Source organism: Drosophila gunungcola (genome assembly GCF_025200985.1).
Source record: "Drosophila gunungcola strain Sukarami chromosome 2R unlocalized genomic scaffold, Dgunungcola_SK_2 000004F, whole genome shotgun sequence".
NCBI classification, from domain to species: Eukaryota; Metazoa; Arthropoda; class Insecta; order Diptera; family Drosophilidae; genus Drosophila; species Drosophila gunungcola.
In genome coordinates, this window is record NW_026453167.1 from 1,679,022 (window position 1) to 1,699,593 (window position 20,572).

At 38.3% G+C, this 20,572-nt stretch overlaps 3 protein-coding genes and 1 long non-coding RNA gene across 10 annotated transcripts; 1 reads left to right on the top strand and 3 right to left on the bottom strand.

Moving 5' to 3' along the window:
• Positions 1-5,256: 5,256 nt before the first annotated feature.
• On the bottom strand, positions 5,257-6,694 carry LOC128254016 (uncharacterized). The gene is made up of 3 exons (XM_052982780.1): positions 6,481-6,694; positions 6,310-6,427; positions 5,257-5,773 (listed from the first exon to the last, which is right to left on the bottom strand). The coding sequence occupies exons 1-3, from the start codon at positions 6,566-6,568 to the stop codon at positions 5,257-5,259; spliced, it is 723 nt and encodes a 240-aa protein (XP_052838740.1). The 5' UTR covers positions 6,569-6,694.
• Positions 6,695-6,924: 230 nt separating this feature from the next.
• Positions 6,925-14,001, bottom strand: LOC128254239 (merozoite surface protein 2). Of its 4 annotated transcripts, XM_052983147.1 has the most exons (4): positions 9,105-9,231; positions 8,082-8,251; positions 7,884-8,019; positions 6,925-7,853 (listed from the first exon to the last, which is right to left on the bottom strand). In XM_052983147.1, the coding sequence occupies exons 2-4, from the start codon at positions 8,163-8,165 to the stop codon at positions 7,084-7,086; spliced, it is 990 nt and encodes a 329-aa protein (XP_052839107.1). In that variant the 5' UTR covers positions 8,166-8,251; positions 9,105-9,231; the 3' UTR covers positions 6,925-7,083. The 4 variants fall into 4 exon arrangements, with proteins under 4 accessions (XP_052839107.1, XP_052839108.1, XP_052839106.1 ...); XM_052983148.1 differs by lacking the exon at positions 9,105-9,231 and adding an exon at positions 13,268-14,001 and having other exon boundaries at positions 6,925-8,019; positions 8,075-8,251; XM_052983146.1 differs by lacking the exon at positions 9,105-9,231 and adding an exon at positions 9,376-9,469 and having other exon boundaries at positions 6,925-8,019.
• LOC128254244 (uncharacterized) lies at positions 9,421-12,894 on the top strand. 4 transcript variants are annotated; one of them, XR_008267532.1, is made up of 5 exons: positions 10,216-10,474; positions 10,564-10,841; positions 11,351-11,538; positions 12,174-12,437; positions 12,830-12,894. It is a non-coding gene; the product is annotated as an uncharacterized LOC128254244 (long non-coding RNA). The 4 variants fall into 4 exon arrangements; XR_008267533.1 differs by lacking the exons at positions 10,216-10,474; positions 12,830-12,894 and adding an exon at positions 9,421-9,561 and having other exon boundaries at positions 12,174-12,507; XR_008267530.1 differs by lacking the exon at positions 12,830-12,894 and having other exon boundaries at positions 10,219-10,474; positions 12,174-12,507.
• A 5,238-nt stretch (positions 14,002-19,239) lies between the features above and the next one.
• On the bottom strand, positions 19,240-20,153 carry LOC128254240 (ficolin-2). Its single transcript, XM_052983149.1, has 2 exons — positions 19,514-20,153; positions 19,240-19,454 (listed from the first exon to the last, which is right to left on the bottom strand). Exons 1-2 carry the CDS (start codon positions 20,119-20,121, stop codon positions 19,322-19,324), a joined length of 741 nt encoding a protein of 246 aa, XP_052839109.1. The 5' UTR covers positions 20,122-20,153; the 3' UTR covers positions 19,240-19,321.
• Positions 20,154-20,572: the final 419 nt, after the last annotated feature.

Sequence of the window (20,572 nt, forward strand, 5' to 3'; positions counted from 1 at the left end):
TCTAACCGCAAGCACATGTCCTCGTATAAATCATATTAACTGAGCTGCGTTTTCCCCGATCACGTTTCGGCGATTTATAAGCATTTAATTGTTTGATTTTGTCTGCGGTTTCTTATTTCTTATTTCACATTTCTCTAATTTCAAATTATGAGCATTTAACGGCCCCGAATGAGTGGCAAAAAAAAGGCGAAACGAAACGAAATGAAACTCAACTCAACCTGCTGCCTTGCCTAGTTGACTATAATCGTAAATTTGTGGATATAGAGGGGGATTTACGGAGAGAAGGTATCATAAAAGAAGACGATTTTTGTCACTAAATGCTGCTGCTGCGATGAAATTAAAAAACCGGCGAGCAGCAGCCGCCGCGGCGTCGAGCGGAACCATAAAATATGTTTTTTATACGTTCTCTCAGTCTTTCTCTATATGTACACTATACACATAGCCATTATAGTGGTTACCTGCAGACTCCGCCGGGGTCCGGGAATGGTAAAATGGGAATTGGGAACGATCTCGCCGCCTCTCGTTTTTATATTTTCAACTGATGTCATCCCAAAACGCGTCGTTCTGCCGCTGCAAAAAATAAGAATTTATGACCAATTTTCTGCCGCTTGTCTCCGCATTATCCACTCCTTTTCAGCGCTCATCCCATCCTTGCGATCTTTTTTTCCCCGATCCGAGGCACAATTGAAAAACTTGTTTTTCCAGCAATTTTTATGATTTGTTTGGTTTTGGTTTGTTCGTACTGAAGGTTAAGGACACGGACGACATCTTTACCTGACAGTATTAGAGTTATCAAAAGAATCTAATGCTGCCCGGTAAGATGTGAACAGATGTCCTTGCTAATTAGCAAGTTTCGGGTATTCCATTTGGTTTGGTTTTGCTTATTTTTATTTATTTTTTAAGTTTTATAATCTCCATTTGCAGAGGAAGCTCAAAGTTCTTAAAGAAAACCTTGGAACATTGGCCCCTTGGCGATAAGAAATTCGTTGCGAGTTTATTTAAATGATTTTTTTTTCTGTTTCCCGCTTTGTAAATTTAATCCCATAACGAGTATTGATTTTTTTTCTGTCTTCAAGTGGGTTGACAAAAAAAAAACAAAGCCAGGCTCCATTAGATGACTTAAGTGTGTGTGTGTGCTACCCAATAAACTTTAACTTTGAACCGGCGCGCGTGATTTTCCGGGGCGTATATGACGCCTACTTTGACGCAGGAAAAAACGAACTAAAGTTGTACATGTTATTTATAATTGAATTGAAGCTGGCGCCATCCGATAAATGCAATTATTATTGTTACGCGAGATGCACACAAACTGCGACACTGTGTATCGTGTGGCCGTTGTTATTCTTGATTTTTTGTTTTATTTTATTTTTTCGGCCACCGGAAACATGCACAATAACGCCCGCACACACATGCAACCGAAGAGAGCAGAGCAGAGCAGAGCGAACAAACCGTCACGATCGAGCACCAAAAAAGAATTGAAAGCTGCGGCGCCGGCGAGTTGTGTTTTGCCGTCGGCTGCGCTGCCCGCGGTGAGAGATGGAAGCATTTTTCGAGCGTGACACGAAGACACGCGTGACCACGTGTGTTTCAATTTAATCATTTTCGGGTTCGTGAGTGTCATCTATTTTTGTTTTCTTTGTATAGAGAAATTTAGTCAAGATTCTTTTCAATAGAGAAATCTAAAATTAAATTGTTTTGTTTAAATTGTATTATTTTTTGATATTTTAACAAGATTTTGCTTTGTTGACTTTGACAAAGCATTCAATGTAAAAACGAAAGGTTTTTAATTTAAGGTCAGATATTTGTAACTAAGTGAAGGAGATAACAAGTTGAAATGAATCGAACAGAAGCACGCGGCCATCTCTAGCAGCGATCTTTGGCCAGCAGCGACGTTGGCAGCGCTGCTTCAAACATGTTGCAAAGACCGTGAGGTTGTTGCGTTGCTGCTTTTGTCATTACGATACGTATACGTGTGATTTGATTTTTAAATGTGACACATTCCTTTGTCGCATACATAGTAACGGTTTCTCGGCGTCGCTATCGCCGCTCTTTCTCCTATCAATTAGCCGCCACTACCCCTCCGCTAACCGCCCCTTTCACCACCCACTGCTTTGATTTCCCGCCTCTTTTTACTTTTAGTTGCTTTCATTGATTAATCAAATTGAAACTGAGCTACGTAAGAAAAAAGAGGGGCTTGAAAATCTTGCAATTGATTTTAGATTTTTTAATTTCTGACCATATTATCTTTTTATATTAACAATTTGATATTAAAGCGATATACAAAAGTGTAATGTAATCTGTTTAGAAAAGCCTGCTTACTATAGTTTTACCTTTATAAGATAAAATGTATTTGCAATGAAAGAATTTTTGGAGTTTTATCATTGCTAAAAACCACGAGCTTTTATCTATTTTTTATACTATGTCAAAAATTAACTTCGAACCATTTAAGAATTTATTAAAACTTTTCATGAACTCAAAATTTTTTTTTTCTTCTAAACCTAAAATTAAATAGACGAATTTGGCGGGGTTACCAATTTCCACGTTGTTTCGGTATATTACTCGAAACTTTTAATACATTTATATACAAAATTAAGCGTTCAGCTTAAAACAGTTATCGTGTCTTTTAAAAGTTAATAATATTAGTTAATAGTTAAAAAAAAAAAAAAGCAAAAACTTAAAAATTCTATTGTCTTTTGAGATAAAAATATGATTACAGATTTTTTTGGTTAGATTTCTGAGTTAAGAACATTTTAATAATTAACCATTTACAATTTTTCTTTCAAGCTTTTTCTTTGATTAAGTTAAGCTGACACCTGTTACCTTGGCGGCTTGGATTTTCCCTGGGCCCTTTGTCATTACAAAATCATGACATGAACATGAAGTTTGGCTTCCGTCAACGATTACAGGAATTCTTTGTGTTCTTTTTTGGCTGCGGCTTTTATTAACACATTTCGTTTGGCATTGCCTAATTTTAATGTTAATCAATCGTGGTAAATTTGCTTAATTGCCTTTCATTTTTGGGAATACTGTTGAATCAGTGAGTAAGCGATCGAAACACGTGTAAAAGTTCTGGCAGCCGGGCTTTAATTCGCGCGTTTATTTCTTTCTTCTATTTTTTTTCTGAGAGTTGGGTGAATGATCGGATCGCCGGATCCGTCGGTGCTGGAAATGTGTGAAACACGCGTAAAGCCCGGTGGAAGGTGTTAAAAATATCGGTTGGCTCCCGATCCGCACACACACACTCGTCACGAATTAGAATTCATTAGAAGAACTTATTTGAAATTTCTCTTAACACTTGACCGAGTTTCGCGTGTTGCACTTGTCCGCTCCTCTTGACTTTTGATTTCCTCAAGGGTTCAGGTTTTTTTTTCTTGTTTTTTTGTGGTTTATTTTGGCTGTTTACTGGTTTCGATTTTATTTGTGTGTTTTTATTTCTAGTTTTTGTTTCCATTTTCCTGGACCTTACGTCCATTGGCACACGAAGCCCACGATCAACTGTATTCATAATAACGTTCAGATTTGGGGAAACTATGTCTTCGTTTTCGCTCTGCCCGGAATTCTGCCGACGTTATGCTATGTGTTCGACGCCGCTAACAGAGCGCTGTTACTCGGGATGAGAGCGAACCTCTGCCCGGAGACTTGTGAACTAACGTTCAGATTTAGCGAACTATATAGAAGATTTCGTTTAGGTTTAGCGCTTTACGTCGAAACGTGGGCAGCGCGACATCCAACGTGTTGCATCGCACACAGCTGTTCCCCCGTCTCTCGCTCTCCCGCTCACTCTCACACGCTCCGGTTCTTGTTATTTGTTGTCGCATTTCTATTAGCCCTCGCCGGTTGGTAGAGCCATCTCGCTTCCGCCCACAGCTCGCCAGCCTGTTGCGCCTAGTCCTGTTGGCATCTCGCTTGCACCGAACATGTTGCAACCGCATGGTTTTTGTAACCCTTACGTTTTTTCCTCTTACGTCATGTTACGTTGCTCCTGGAAAAGACGTAAGCCGAATGTCATTTTCGGTGGATATTATTATTTTCTTATATCTGGCTTGTCTTCATTTCTTATATATTTGGTTTTCTTTGCAGACACATATTGTAACTTCTTTTTAGCTTTCCTCTCACTTCTGACGGGCTGTCCTAAAATGGACATGTTCACTCAATTAATAAGAGCAGCGCTGCGGCACCCTACACTGAAAACGGCGACTCAGTTAGTTTAGTTGATATATTCTTTTTCTTTTTTTTATTTATATGTTTTTTAAATTTAATATATGTACTATTTATATTTTTGTTAGCTATTCAGGCTGTTTAGATTATGGTAATAAAAAATCATTGATGTGATAAGACTTTGGCGTTATTAGTTCACTATAACTTATGTAAATATAATATATATAATACAGTTTAGAGCTTTGCTATTTGTAATCATAACTTTAATGTATTAATTGCATAATTAATTTATTTTGATTTTTATGTTTAATACTATTTAACCACTAAAAAAAGTGTTTAGCTTTCAAGTCTCTAAGCGTTACTACACGTCAGTAAAAAATAACAGATGTTTCAAGGTTAACTGTTGTTTTTTGGGATGTCATAATGGGCTCAGTTGGCTGTCAGGATCAAAATCAGAAGCGCCTAAGGATGTAGGGATGTATATAGTAATTATGTGGATATTGCCCGCACCGTAGGGGTCTTTCAGTGTCAACTGCAGCCGCACTCACACAAATTGTCTGGCCGAAAAAGCTTTCGGGATTTCAGTGCTTCATTTCATTTTTTATTTTGGGGTTATTCTGGTTTTTCCCAAAAGGGAACGAGCCCTACCTGCTTGCTCAAGTTCTCAATTCCAAGTCCAATCCCATGCCCATTCCATACCCATACTCGCGAAGAGATCTGGTTTTCGATTTTTCTTGTATTCCGTTTACTTTGCTTTATAATTTTTTTGAAATTTTTTCACTCGGGTTGAAGGACCCGCGACCGAAACCCTTTTCCTGTTTTTCGAGCAGATTTGTACGCCAGCGGCGGCTAATTAAAAAAACCAAGACAAAATCCAGAAAGGGGGAGAACCAGAATCGTATGAAAACCAGAAATATGCCCGCAAAGATATCACTCCCGATCTGACGTGTGTATATGTGGGTCAGTTTTGCGAGCAGACAAATGAAGTGCACATTGTCGTGTCATTTATTTATTGCCGTATGTGAACAATTTCGGGGCTTAAAATTAATAAAATCCATGGATATAAAAAAAAAAAAACATATAAATCTGCCACCTAATTTACACGCTGTCTTCACCGAACTTGGAAATTGGTGAGCCACCGCCAAACTTTATGTTTCCATTTCCATCGGGTAAAGTTGATCCATCTGGCTTGGTAGTGCCTTTCTTGGAGTTCTTTTTTCCTTTCGATCGTTCTTTGGGGCGCTCGGCTTCAATATTTACTGGATCAGTAGTCTCAGAACGGAACAGAGCTGAGGGTTCTTCTAGGCTTGCCAATTCTCCAGGAGCTTGGCCTTTGACTTTGGGTTCTTCTCCCCCTTCTGCTCCCCCTTCTGCTCCTCCTTCTGCTCCCCCTTCTGCTCCACCTTCTGCTCCCTCTTTTGCTCCCCCTTCTGCCCCTCCTTCTGAGGCAACTTCATCACTTCCTCCTGGTAGTTCGGGCAATGGAGGAACCCCACCACTTGTCCCATCATCGCAGGTCGTCCAAGCGGCACAAATCCAGCAGCAATCCGGAAAATCTACGTGCGTCAAGACAGCAGATTCAGCACACTCCGCAAACTGTACAGGTATTTGACAGCTGAAGGGATTCAGAAATATCAAAGGATAAAGGATGTATTTGCTTTTAAAGTCACTGCAGTCAAGTGTTTATGATCAATAATAATTTATTTTTTATATCTATAGAAACTTGAATAAAACCCCTTTAAAGGTATCTGAGAGCTTAAGGGATTCACAAGTTGAAAAGCATAAGCATATTTAAAGTCATTTAACTATTTGATCGTTTTCTGATTTAAAAAAAATTAAAAGCGTTTCCATTTAAACTATTTGATATAGTCGTCCGATTTTGAACAAATATTTAACCGTAGTTCCTAAATAATGTAAACCATTACTATAAATCGAAAAACTAACAAAAAAAATGAAAAACAGCTTAGATAACATTTTTTTCCCCGATTTTTCCTATGAGAGTTATATGCTGTTGTTGTCGTGCAATAGAAACACAGCTTTTGAAAAAGTTTTTGCAAACAGCTTTAAAACTGTTCAACACCTATTTTTAAGATCTGTGATAAAACTAAATGAGTTATTGAGTGTATATTTTCACCCAACTAGTGAACTTACTAGTAGTTATAACCGTTTCCTTCTTTATTTTCACAAGTCACAATTCCGCAAGTGTGGACATCCTGCTCAATGTCGCCCACAGCCATATTCACACCTGATTTACTTATGCAGCCGTTTTCTGAAAGGAATTTGAGAGTTATCAATTGGTTGGGGGAATATTGGATTGGTTACCTCCTTTAGCCAGTTTATGAGGTTGCACTAGGGCAAACGAGAAGGTGCAATTGGCCACCCAGGCAATCCCTACCAGAAGGTACTTCATCTCGGTTGGAGTAATGGAATCACTTTGTGGAAAAAGCTCTCTGAATGAACCATTTTATAGAACCCACAGAGTGTCACCCAATCCCATTGCACACCTGCTAAATCTCGTTGAGAGTAATCAGAATTCGTTGTTTACTGCTTCAATATGAGTATGTTTATGTCTCGGGTAAGGCAAATCTATACACCTTGGTACCGTATTAAATGGTGTTACTTATCATTATTAGGGAAGTCGAACTTTGGCTTGCTTGTGAAGGCCCTAATAGGCTCGAAATGTGTGCTTTTAAAGACCCCATTAAATCAAAATATAATAATGGAACAAAGTACTGTACAAAAAGCGTTAAAAATATTTATTATTCAAATAAGGTTAATGAAATGGCCAAGAAAACTTCGGTTTCATTACTTGAAATATATTTTGGAAAGGCAGGTCACATTATTCACATTATTTATCCATTACTGAAAATATATTTTGGAAAGGCAGATCACAAAAATCATGAATTCCAAAATATTATAATTAATTTAAAAAATATAATAATGGGACAAAGTACTGCCAGCCCTTTGTTTGGCCTCCACAGCCGCACAGGCAGCCTTGTAGGCCGCCTGCTTGGTCTTCTCGTAGTCATCGTGGGCACTGACCAGCTGCTTCTGGAGCACGCCCATCCGATTGCGGGCGGCCTCGAGGAGCTGCGTCTTGGCGGCCAATTCCTGCTGCGATCCCAGGGCCACCGCCTGGACATTGGCCAACGCTTCGCGGGCAGTCCTCTGCAGCTCGCTGATGGCCTCGAATTGTTGGGTGGCCGCTCGAGCCGCCTCCACAGCGGCATTCATATTGGCCTCCGTGTGGTGAATGGAGTTAGTCTCCTCCTCCACGACGGCCGTGGCCTCCTGCACCTCCTGCTCCAGCTGATCCACCATCATCTGTTTGCCCATCAGGGCTGCCTCGGCGGCCTTGGCCGACTGGAAGGCCTTCTCGGCCAGCTCAAGCTTGATGTGGTGGGCTGCAGCCTGTCCGGCGGCCGATTGCGCCTCACTGGCCGCCTTGGCATCATTGGCAGCCTTAATGGCTATCGCAGAGGACTTTTGCTTGGGATCACCGGGCGTAAAGACGGAATTAACATTGCACTTGGCATTAATTCCGCTGCCATTTGGACCACCACCATCGCAGTTGTTTTGCGTGTTGTGCTTGGCTCCAGAATCAGTTCCCACGCCGGTTCCAGTGCCAGTTCTAGTTCCTGTTCCCGCTCCTGTTCCCACTCCTGTTCCCGCTCCCGTTCCCGCTCCTGTTCCCGCTCCTGTTCCCGCTCCCGTTCCTGATCCACCAACGTCGTACAGCGAAGCAGGCGATATTCCAGCATTTTTGGGGGAAACGTTTGCGGTTCCTGCTCCCTGGATAGCTGCAAAATCATTGAGGAGCTCTCGCGGATTAACCATTCGTTTGTGCAGGTGGCCGTGTCTCTGTGATTGGAAGGCCAAAGAACAGGTTGAAGAAGTTATAGAGGGGGTACCATACCACTTGCCTTGACCAGGACGTGGCCATGGGTGCAGTGAAACAGCAGGCGGAGGAGCAGCAGGAGTATGGCGAGAAATCCTCGTATTAGCATTAAGCAAGTTGGAAAAAATGGGTTTTATTCGCAGATTTCATTCGATTTGTTGTTGATTTGTAGCCCAAAGCTGTCTGGTTATCTGCCTGTATTTGGTAACAATTTTATCAATATTATTGTCTCTCTACTCAAAGACAATACGCTTTTTCTTGGATTTGTTCTATCGGTATGTACACAGGGAAAAAATTAAGAATTCTTTGCTTGCATTAAAAATAGCTGACATGTTCAAAAACTTTTTATTCTAACAATAGTTCTTTATTTTTAGCAACTACTTAAATGAATCGTTTTATGGAAATAGGCTGGATATTATAATAATCAAAGTCTGATTTTTTCCAATTGTATGTTATTCCCCAATTAAGTATTAATTATTCTTAAGCCAAGAACAATCTCTTCGTTTTATATGCCGAACTATGTTTTAAATTTATATTTTTAAATAAATTATAAATAAATGCTGAGGCGATGGCGAAGATGGTGATGAAGAGAATTTGATGAAGAAATATGTGGTGGTGAAGAAAGAAAGGTAAACGAATCTTCTATAAAAAACAAACAGCAACAAAAGGAGTTTCAGGATAACAAAAAGATGGAACAAGAAGAAAGCGGTGGAGAAAAGGCAGAAGCCGGCGGGGGCGAAGATAAAATGGAAGGTGGTGGAGAAGAAAAAATGCGGGTCCTGAAGAAATGAGTAAGGGTCCTGGTGAAGAAATGAAGGAAGGTGGTGAAGGGAAAAAAAACAAGGGCGATGATAAATTAAGATGGTACAGGTGGAAAAATCAAAAGAAGGCGTAATACAAAAAAAAATTGTTGAGTAAACAACGTTAAAAGTATTTATTTTAAGATATCTGTAGTTTTATATAGTAAATAAAATAAATAGTGCACTAGCTCAGTAAGTCCAGTAAGTCCCTGTGAAATGTGGTTAGCCATCCCCAAAACCTTTCGTACTCCCCCGCCTTCCGCCTCTCAAGATCCGTCTGCTCCGCCTATCTATCCATCCATCTATCTCGCATCTCACAGATACTCGCTGCATTCTAAAGTGTCTGCGAGTGATGAGCACGCGGCATTTACAGACCCGGACCCAAAACAAAGAGAGCACCGAATACAATATAGAATGCAAAAAAAAAAAGAAGCACGATGGGGAAACAAGCCATATAGACACGAATTGCTACAAAAATGCCAGCTATGCTAGAAGTAAATGCTAAAACTAAAGGCGCACCGCAAACTGACGGCTAGACAGAGGCGGACACAAACGAATACGGACGGACTGTAGAACGGACTGATGAACGGACGGACACGGGAGACACTCGCGGACAAACAAACGGACTGACGGACGGAGGGCAAAAATAGTTTTGGGAGCGCCATTTAAGAGGAACAGGAACGTCTTCGACGCCGGCGATTCTCGGTTCGTACTCTCTCCTCGACAAAATGTCAGAGTCTTAAAAATAAAAGTTAAATGCAACGCCAAAAAATGTATACATTATCAAAGTCGAAAAATAAAAAGCAATATAAAATAAAAAGCAATAAAACAATTTAACATAATAAACTATGTATAAGAAGAATTAATAGAAAATCAGTGGGTACATGAATATGTTATTATTAATTAAAAAAAAATTCAAGTGTGCCAATATCACCAGAGTTTGGTTTATTTTATGTATTCTGCTTAAAGTTCGAATTGGAACATTTTAATTCGAGCTAAAATACCCCAGTTCTCAGAAAACATTTTATTTAATAAAAGTTTCCAGAACTCATTACTTAACCAATGACTCCCAAATCATGTGATTTCTCAAAACAAAATATATTCTAAGTAATTAAATTAAATCCCTGAATAACCCGAAATATTTGCCTCTCTTTTGGTCGGACTTAATTGACCCAAACCTATCAGCAATCATTTTAGTTAGAATATAAATGAAAAATGTTTCTAAGTAAATTAGTTGCATTTTCTAGCCCAAAGTTCAGTGGGGTTCAAGAATAGACTACATCTTATTTCATGCGCTCAAAACATGCCCATTATTGGATGGCAATGGGGATGGGAAAAGGGCATGGGGACGAGGATCGGAGGGTGTCAGAGATTAGAGGCTTCACTGTGTGGAATTGGCTGATAGCGTTAAACATTCGGTTGCATAAGTGAGACAGTGCCTGTCCAGCTGTCCAACTGTGTCAAATGGCACATAAAGATTCCGATTCTGTCGGATGAAAAATAACACCAACTTGCATTGGGAGTATTTAGGGGCTCTCGATAACACTCACGCCGAGGTCATGTCGACCACTCGGCACTGATAATCCTCCGGCGGCATCGGGGTCGAAGTCGGAATCGGGTACAAGAATTTATTTTTAATGCCCTATTAAAATAGAATTTCGAAATGTGATTACACGTCTTCAGAATTCAATTTGCTTATCGCTTCAGAGGAGGACTGTTGCCGAGAGCGCGGAGTACTGTGTATGTCAAAGGTCACGTTCGCGTACCACCCTCCCTCCCTTGAGAACCTTCGATCCCTGCCAGTCGCTATCGACTGCCGAGATAATGGGCAATCTAATGGCCCTGATTAGCCCGAATCGGGAGAACAGTTTTGCTTTTCAATGGAGTGGAACGAACAGTTCCGCAGGCCTGATTTCCAATGGATCCCGACCAAACGCATCGAATTGGTTTGACTTTTGAGAGGATAAAGAGAATTTGAAACTTGTGTAATAAATAAACAAAAAATATATTTTTAAGATGGGAAAATAATTTTTAGGCCCGTAGAAAAGCAAAATTCATTTTTATTTGATTTTCGGGTTGGCTTTTTTTAATTTATTTTGAACAAAAATGTCTCCATATGTAAAAAAATGTAATCCATAAAACATCTAGTTTTCTATATATTAAAATGTTCTGGGTGGTTCCTTAATACAAACTTATCACTTTTGAGTCTCATTATAAAGTTCTGTTTGGTTTCATATATATATATATAATATTATGGGGTTAACTTGAAAGTCTCCTGTCGAGCACAGTTATTCGCTTAGAAGCTTCCCTGGTCACATTTCTTGCCCATTATAATGCAATCAATATTCCTATAAGAAAAGCGCTCCAATTATATAATGTCACAGAGAATCTCGATCTAGAAGTCAACCTGCTGCGCCACCCAGTCAAGTTGTTGGAACCAGATTCCCCTCGACAACTTCAACTTCAGCTTTGTTTTGTCTCGTTTTTTCGCAAGTAACGGTCGGTTGACAAGCGTAACGAGATGGGAGTAGAGGATGCTGGGGAACCGATTTTAATTACACGTAATCTTTATAAATAGAAGCCGCAAGAGGCAGAAGGCAATAACCGGCGAGGATCCTCGGCCATCCAATAAAAAAGTGCAGCACACAGAACCAAGCACAAGTTGAATGCATAAATCAATAGGTGCAGAGAAAAAAAATATATATAATAATATAAATATATATATAATTTTTTGATATTTTCTTATTATGAAAAATCGGTAATATAAAAAATTATAATTGGTTTTCGGTAAAAGTAAAATAATGGCACACCTAGAATTGAATGGGATTCAATAAAATTGAGAGTAATTAATTTAATTATCAATAGATTATTAAGACGCTTAAAAATTGTCAATTAACTCTATCATTCCCTGAACACTTGATTCCTTTTTTATTCCTTTTCCTTTTTCCTTTTTCTTTTTTCTTTTGTTTTAATTATTTGATAAAACTTTTGTAACTGTTCGTGATCAGCCCATTAAATAATAAGTTATACTTTTAGTGATAAGATATCAAATAAATAATTTAAATTGACTTCCTCAATTTTTAACTTATACTGTAAAAAGACATATTTTTTTTTTTTTTTTTATTATTATTAAACATTTAAATGTTAAATATAAATTATAATATACAATTTTATATGGCTTGACATTCCAATTTATTTTAAGTTTTATGGGGTTTAAAATAACATCGATATTATTAGGCTCAACTATTTCTATCAAAGGAAAATCAAATTCCCTTAAGGAATTAAGGGAATACTAATTGAATTCTCCTCTTTCTCAGTGCCTTGAGCTGTGGAAGGCAGTAAACACAGATACCAGCTCACACAGAAGCCGAGAGCGAAAAATGCCGGGACAAGCCATAAATGAGTAATTGCTGACAACGCTGCAGACCTTATCCAGTAGCCTTGGTTTGGGCCTTCTTCTGGGCCTCCATCTATGATGGGTCCAGTGCCATTTTCAGCCAGGACAACAAACCATAAGCGTACGCCTAGTCAAACAAAACTTAAAAGAACTAGGAACTGGGAGCCACCGAGGGCTGAATAATGTATGCCCTAATATATTGGAAACTCAAATATATAAAATTACTACCCTTAACTAAATTTATTTACTAAAATATATTATTTAAAGGAAAATTGTTATTGACTTTATTTAGGGAATTAGTGCAAGAATATCTAAACACTTTTGTTCAGCAGGCACATGTCTACATTTTTACTAACATTTCTAATTGGGATTTCAAACATTTTAAAGGCATTACTAAAATAAATTTTTAAAAGGTAATTAGTCCCCAGTGATTATTAATTTTATTTTTTAATAAAGGTAATTAGAAAATTATTAATTATCTACTAACTCAAAAAGAATCTAGATATAATTGCGTTTTATTTCTAAGCAGAATTGTTAGATCTTAACAACTTGCTATTTTTTCTGCTCTTAAAGCAGCTACAACCACATCAAACTCTTAGCTAATTCATAGTCCTGGCCAACAAAATGCTCATCAAGTGCCGACCAAAATGCATAATCCCAGTGAGGGTATGGGCATGCCAATGTAAACATGGTTGAAGTGGAGAAAAGATGAGTATGCCAGGTATTCAATTACATTGCCCATGTCCCCCACTTCTGCCCCCCTCTTGATCTGCGGAGCTGCAGCGAACCAAACGAACCCAAACTTCTGCAGAAAAATACTTGGAGTTATGGACTTTTTGGAGTCGGCTTCCAGGTAAAGATGCCACCAAACCAAGTCCAGCACGAATGCATGCCTCTCTAACGGTTTGGGCATTGCGTTAATGATACTTGTTTGTATCTGTATATCTGTATTTGTATCTGTATCTGGCTTTTGTCTGGTTCTGCGATGCACACGCCTCATGTTGACAAACTCACTTTACAAACAGTAATTTTTCTCGCTTCATTGGCGTGCCGTCTCGTCTCGTCTCGTCTGGAAAAACCCATTGCCCGCCAAAGTCCCCTTAGTTTTTCCGTGGTAAAAAGAAGCCTGTAAAGCGAGCGTGCATGCGGTTTGTTGGCCGACTCAAGACTCAAGTCTGCTGCCACTGCTGGCAGTTAAATAAATAGAAAATGAAAAGTACAACTAAAAATATTGTTCGAAAGCCGCAGCGGCGGCAAAAAGCTACTCGTACTCGTACTCGCACTTGGCATTTTCATTGTCGCTGACCGATTGTTCCATGTTTGACTTGCTCTACAGTTCGATAGCCAAACGGATCGAGGGGTTTGGATCGATGGGTGCGGCCCACTCTATAAGAAGACGAAAGGAAAAAAATTAAAACAAAATAGAAATTAGTTGAAATTCACTTGGCCGAAGTTGGCCAGCACACTTCCCAGTTACTTATTTGTTTTGCTTTTAATATTTTCAAGGAAAATATGAAAAAAACACATAAATGGTTTTAGTATCCTATTAAGAATGAGAATAAGAATAAGAAAAACTGCAATAGAAGAGCTGATTATTTCTTTTGAGTGCTTTGTTTCCTTTTTTGTCTTTTTCAGACATTTTTATTTATTTTTTGTTATTTAGTGCGCGAGTATGTCAGCCGAGGCGGCTGCAAGATCTAGAAAATTACATGCAAGCTGCGACACATTATGCGCGACGCGACAATAATATTTCTATTGGCGAAAAACTTCACACTTAATGTACTCTGCAAAGAGTGGCTGAAAAAATTAACCGAAAAACGAAGCCATAAATACTCTAAGGTTTCGCGAAAAAATTAAAAGTTTGAAAGAAAGCAGTTTAAACGTAAGCTTCAATGGGTTTCTCAAGTTTTTTATATTCATAGAATTTTAGGTATAATTGATAAAAAATCCCATTGAAATAGTTTGGACTTGAGAAGAGCCTGAAACATAAATAAAATGATTGGGAGATTAAAAATAATTATATGGATAGTAGTAGCTTATCTTAAAATTAGAATTTAAGAGGTGCTTTTTATTTTATTTATTTTAAGATTTTAAGATTTGAAACTTGGGTTTATAAATTTAAATCTGATTTTATGGTATAACTTTTAGATTAGAAAATAATAATAATTGTTATTGAAGTACCTTTAAATCTTAAAGATTCAACGTTTTCAGACTAATAACAATGCTTAATTAGGAGGACAAGAAATTGGCCATAGAATTTAAAAGGGTGCTACAAGGAAAAGGAACTTAAAAAAATATGGAGCAAACCAAAGTCTAGCGGAGAGAACCTCGAAAGTAGTTGCATGTGTGGCACACCCCCGGGATTTTTGGGATGCTGGGTGAGGGGGGGAGTGGCCCGGCGGCCTGGGGGGAGGGGTGGCGGTGCCAGTCAGCAGACGGAGACGACGACTAGTCAACGCTTTAAGGAATATGCCAGCAAATAATTAAAACATATTTAAAAATAGTTCGCCATATGTGTGACGACGACTACAACGACGACGACGTTGAAGATGAGGCCCGGCTGGGTGACGTGGTCAGACCAACACCCTCTATCCCTCCCTCCTAAACCACCCCCTCGTTCAAAAAACAACCACCCACCCCACCGATGACAAAGCCAACAAAAAGCAAGCAAATACTTGTCTGGCCGTCTACGTCGCTGTGCATTGACCGTACTATAACCGCACTTACTACAGACAAACGCAGAAATGCGTACTCGCAGATGCAGATACTCGCACTCACAGATGCATACGAATCCTAACCAGATATCTGGGTGCACCCAAAAATGCCATCCCATCCACTTCTCTGTTGTTCTCCCTCGTGCCAAGTTCAAAATTTTTTGCTTTGCACTTTCAGTTTCTTCGCCCCTTTTTGCAAAAAGCGTTTTTTTCCAAAATAAAACAGAAACAAAAATCAAAAACATTTTCAATTTGTATTTTTTTGGCCAAAAATAGTTGCGCCAGCCGAGCGCTAATGTTATTGCTTTAGTCAAAGTGGCTAAAAAGTATCTGCCAACATCACTGTCTGTGCTCGGTATCTGTATCTGTATCTGTAAATGTACGAGTATCTGTATCCGAGGCCGTGTGTATCCGTGCATCCATGTCCAATTTTCCTGTTGCGATGCCGTGAGCAGATTTATTTTCATTTTGATTATATTTTTGGCACTTTTTGTTTGGACGTGCGAAAAAACTTACAAATTAAAACTGTAATATTTTCGACAGCAAACAAATTCCCGCTGTCTTTGTAAAGTTTTTGGATCATTTATTAAAAGACTCTGCGATCTGGACTAGAAGTTTTTTTTAATAACATACAAAGTAGTGAAGAAAAAACTCAAATTATGATAGCAAGGTTTTTGATACAGCTTGTAATAAAAACAAAAATTAAGAATGCATAAATGTAGTAGAATAATGATTTGAACAAGATTACAATTAAATAATGTAGTTTCTTTTACTTTTAAAGAAATCTACAAAAAATTGATTAGAGTATCAAAATGTCATAAATATTTAGATAAAAAGTCCAAAAGCTTCAGGCATAAATATACTTTTTTAATAAATAAATTCTTAAGACATAAGTAATATTTATTTCAAATCATTTTTGGAAATCAAATTGTAGTCGAATAAACCTAATCTGAATCTAATTTAATTATTCCGTCACTGTCAACTCACTTAGTTGCACTTTGTACTTAATCAATGTCAAATCAAAGTAGGAATACATTCAGCTAATGCCATCGATCAATTATATGTACTTACAGGCCACTAAGCGAAAAAACTTACCTCACCCCAGAATCCGCACTTCGCGCTGCACTTTGGCGGAAATTCATTTTGAAAACATGCGGTGGCGACATTTGGCGCCACCTCAGCTCAACAACCCCCCCCCCACCATTTCCCCCCCCCCACCCTTTAAAGGGGCGTAGATCAAAGGGGGCTGCTGCTTTTGAGTATGCGCCGAGCGTAGCGCAAATCGCAACGCTGTGTAATGGTCAATAAATTACATAGACAACGCAGAATTACAAATCGTTTTGATTAGCAATTAAAATGGCAAAAAAAAAAAAAATTAAAAAAAAGAAAACGATTAAAAAAAACAAAACCAGCTGAGTCGGAGAATAAAAGCTAGGTGCATCTGGGCCAGGCTGGCCGGCAAATCTCTTAATTACTTGGCAGTTTGCACTCGTCGTCGTCGTTGGCTTTCGATGGCAACAGGTGCTCGCGGGCAGCGCTTATTAACTCATTATAAAAGCATTTCAGAGCAGTTCGATTTGCTTTTGCTGAAAAGCATTTCAATTGCCTCTGACACTCGCACATTTCGAAATGCGTGCTTGTGCTTTTGGCTTTGCTGTTGCTTTTGCTGCCCCTGATGTCCGGCTGCTGCGACCTTCACTTGCTCTGCCAGCGAAAAAGGGTGACTCAAGCGGACAATTGGCAAATGTTGTTTCACTTAAACACTATTAAAATTGTTTTACGAGGACTTAAAAATAATTTTAATTATCACTTAGTCACTAGCCAAAAGCTAAATTCAATATAACATTGTAGCAAATTCGATATCTTTTTAAATGAGCCTTTCCTTTAATAGTAGATATTAAGAAAATTAAAATGTATTTTTTTAAAAGAAAAATGATTTTATATTTCTTAATCCATTATAGCACATTACTATAATACCTCAAAACAATATCTTAATGGCAAATATATTACGAAAATCAGAAATACCATATTTTACTAACTCTATCGGGCCGATGATATCAGTGTTAATAAAAAAGTTAATATAAATAAACTTTTTAAATGTATATTTTCTCAAAGAAATTTATTCAGCTATTAATTTTTTAATAATTTTAATATTATGTCTCTTAACATTATTTGCATTATAAAAATAATATAAAATAAGAATCATAAACTAAACAAATTTCATTATTAATCTTTAAAAGAAATTTCCACCGCACTGACTCACCCCCCTAAATAAATCTCAAGACCCCTCGTCTTCTGCTGCCGGCAGCACTTGCTCTTCTGCCTTATACAAACACTTTTTGAGATGCAAATTTAATTTGCTTAATGATTTTGCCAAGACGGGCAGATATCTGGAAAACTTGTTTTGCGTGAGTATGCAATTAATGCCCGTCAGCCGTATATTCTATCTATCATAATTTTATTTAGTTAATGGGAATTTTTTTTCAACAATTCTTCAGTGAGTGTGTTTCTATACTCGTCTGTGCGATGGCGATTCCACGCTTGTGTGGCAGATGCAAATGTCACAAACACAAAAGTCAGCCTAGTCACGGCGATTGGATGGAATTACCTGGGCTTGGTCTATAACGGAAGGCCTAAGCCCGCTGTAGCCTTAATCGCCAAGACTGTGAATAATTCCGAGGAAAATTCCTGAAGGAAACTAAAACCCTGGAGGCTCCAATAACGCATCGATACTTCCGCAGCCAAACGAGAAAGAATTAAATTAAAATAAAGTCCCGACACGAAGGTTGGTTCCCACCAACATTCTCAGACATAACTGTGTGGTATAGGGCATATCTCAAATACACAAAAAAAAATTCATTGAAACTTAACTATTCTTACATGAAAAATGTCTCAGTGAGATGAGTGTTAAATTAATGCCACGAAAGTATCAAAATAAAACTTATGTCAAAAAAATTAGGCCTCAGTTTTTAGACTTTTCGGTATAGAAATTAATCTTTTGACTCAATTACTTATACTTTACCATTTGCTGTAGTTTTTTTTAAAGACACACTTACTAAACCTTCTGTTGTTTTTTTGGGTGTATGGCTATCGGGGGCACACACAATGACCATGAAGCACCGATATGCGATACACTTATACATTTGTCATACTCCACGCCGTGAGTGGAGAAACTGCCGAGATCAGCTGATTCCCCATATCCCCAGGTCCAGCATGAATGGACAGAACTTGATATGATATTTCGCCTTTAATTCCTTCACTTGAAAGTTGTCCATTGTCCGTCAATTGAGTCATCATCATTATCCGTGCACCAGTGTCTCCAGAGGCCCGATAATAAATAACAAAAGCATTTCGGGGCTACGCTGCTATATGCGGTTATTGGATACACAAGCGGATATACAATACTCCCAGCTCAGCCAGAATCAGAATAAGAATCAGAATTGGGGACAGGAACTGAGCTGCCCGACAAATGTTTCTCATAAACCACAATATGATATCTGCAAACAGAACATGAGAACTTGAACTTGAACGGCGAAAAAAATGCGGGGAAAAAGTTTCTTATCAGCGATATATGATTTGGTTTTTGTAAGCAATAATATTCCAGCCTTATTGTAATCAAATCGACGGACAAGCTTAAGGGGCTTGCCCATTGCCTATATGATTTCAAATAAGCAGAGATATTTTTTTAAATATTTATAAAAGTTTCATACATAAAAGATTTTTTTAAATCTTTATTATTTGTTTGCAAATAATATTTCAAGGACTTGCCCACTGACTGATTTCAAATAAGCAGGGATTTCTTTTAAAATATTCCTCAAACCTTCAGATTTACACCTTTACACAAAAATATTTTTTTTAAGAATTATTTGCTGATAATTAAAAAGCTTTATTACATTTTTGCAAATCTTTTAATGAATAATTTGTGAGATACATTATTTGAAGAGCTGAACTTGGAATGGGGGCTTATAAAAATCTGGGTTTTAAACGATTTCAAAAAAGTATAAAGAAACAATATTGCATGTTTCAATTTGATAATCTCAGGTCAACAAACACATACAATTTTGACAATTGAATAGTGTAAACAAACTATTTTCAAAATATTTCTTCCTCTATTGGAGCATATCAAAATCAAGCGCCAAGTGTCGAGAACAAAATGATACGAAATTTTATCAGATCAAAGATTTTTTTTTTAAATATTTATCATCACCTTATAGCCAAACTCAAACACAAGAGAGGTTTTTCATTTATCAATACTGCTTAATAAATAAAACCATTTTTATTTTTTTTGCAAATCTTTTAATAAATTGTAAATTGTATCTCACAATTTTCGATGATTTACACATGGGCCTAAGGTTTATCTAGGGCGCACCATAATAGTGACAGTTTTGTAGCTGTACGAGAAGCCCTTCCACTCGCCCCAAGTGATTCCAGAGCCCAGGAGATCGGGATCGGTGTAGTTACCACCCAGATAGGCACCATTCAGATTGCTGCAGGAGAAAATGGATAAGTATGGGATTGATGCACTCAAGTCAAAACATTAACTTACCTAGAAAGGCAATCTTTGTACCACCAAGCTCCCTTGAACCTGGCGGCACAATTGGTGGTGCTATTGTCGTGATCCCTATCAAAAGTGCTGAAGGGCTGGTAGAGATGGTATTTCAGACTATCTCCGGCGGATCCACTGTAGAGGCCTAGCTGTGTCAGCGAGTAGTTACTGTACACATTGCCGACGTTAAACAGGTTGTAGTGGGAATAGCGCTCCTCTCCTCTGAAGTCCACCAATTGGATGTACAGCTCCTGAGGGTTGAGGGCCGTAATCTTGTTCAGATTGTTCAGACCGATGAAGAAGTTTCCCTTGAGGTCACCGAAACCAGCCTCATAGGAGGTCCAATTGCGGAAGAAGTTCGTCTCGACACTGACTCTTCGCTGGACTACCAGCCACCCTCTTCCAGCAATGGTCGAATCACAATAAACCTCGATTACATCATTGCCCACTTTGATCTTTTGAACACCACTCTTCTTGGGGTTTATTTCCTTGCAAGATGCGGAGTACTTCTTGAACCTCTCGGTCTCCCCAGTTTCGCCTATTTCGGCACTGGTCAAATAAACAAGGCACAGCGAAAACACGCAGAGTACGAAGTAAATGGGTTTCATATTTCGGAACTTTTTCTGACTGTGAAATCAATTGGCCAAAAGGCGCCGTTTTATATCAGTTGCTTTGCACCTTATCATTCTATCAAGTATTGCCTTTTTCCGAATTTACGTATAAGTCAATTGATAAAGCCCTTTCAGATTAAATCGCTTGTCACATCTGCTAAAAGCTCAATTCGGTAACAGATAAGAGACTACTAAAGAAGAAGTTAGTCATTTACGAGGGGACTTTTCTTTAGAATAATGTTACCAGCAATCTTAAAATTTTGACCACCTCACAAATTGTAAAAAATTGTTAATCAATAGTAAACCCCCATTTTTATACCCTTGCAGAGGGTATTAAATTTTTATGCAGAAGTTTGCAACGCAGTAAAGGAGACATCTCCGACTTTATAAAGTGTATATATTCTTGATCAGCATCACTAGGAGAGTCGATCTAGCCATGTCCGTCTGT

Coding starts and splice junctions, on each gene's coding strand:
- LOC128254239 (XM_052983146.1), bottom strand. CDS start 8,165: ATGCTAATACGAGGATTTCTCGCCATACTCCTGCTGCTCCTCCGCCTG. Junction 8,020..8,081: donor ATGGCCACGTCCTGGTCAAG/GCAAGTGGTATG, acceptor TTCCAATCACAG/AGACACGGCCACCTGCACAA.
- LOC128254240 (XM_052983149.1), bottom strand. CDS start 20,121: ATGAAACCCATTTACTTCGTACTCTGCGTGTTTTCGCTGTGCCTTGTT. Junction 19,455..19,513: donor TACAAAGATTGCCTTTCTAG/GTAAGTTAATGT, acceptor TTTCTCCTGCAG/CAATCTGAATGGTGCCTATC.
- LOC128254016 (XM_052982780.1), bottom strand. CDS start 6,568: ATGAAGTACCTTCTGGTAGGGATTGCCTGGGTGGCCAATTGCACCTTC. Junction 6,428..6,480: donor TCATAAACTGGCTAAAGGAG/GTAACCAATCCA, acceptor AATTCCTTTCAG/AAAACGGCTGCATAAGTAAA. Junction 5,774..6,309: donor GGAAACGGTTATAACTACTA/GTAAGTTCACTA, acceptor GAATCCCTTCAG/CTGTCAAATACCTGTACAGT.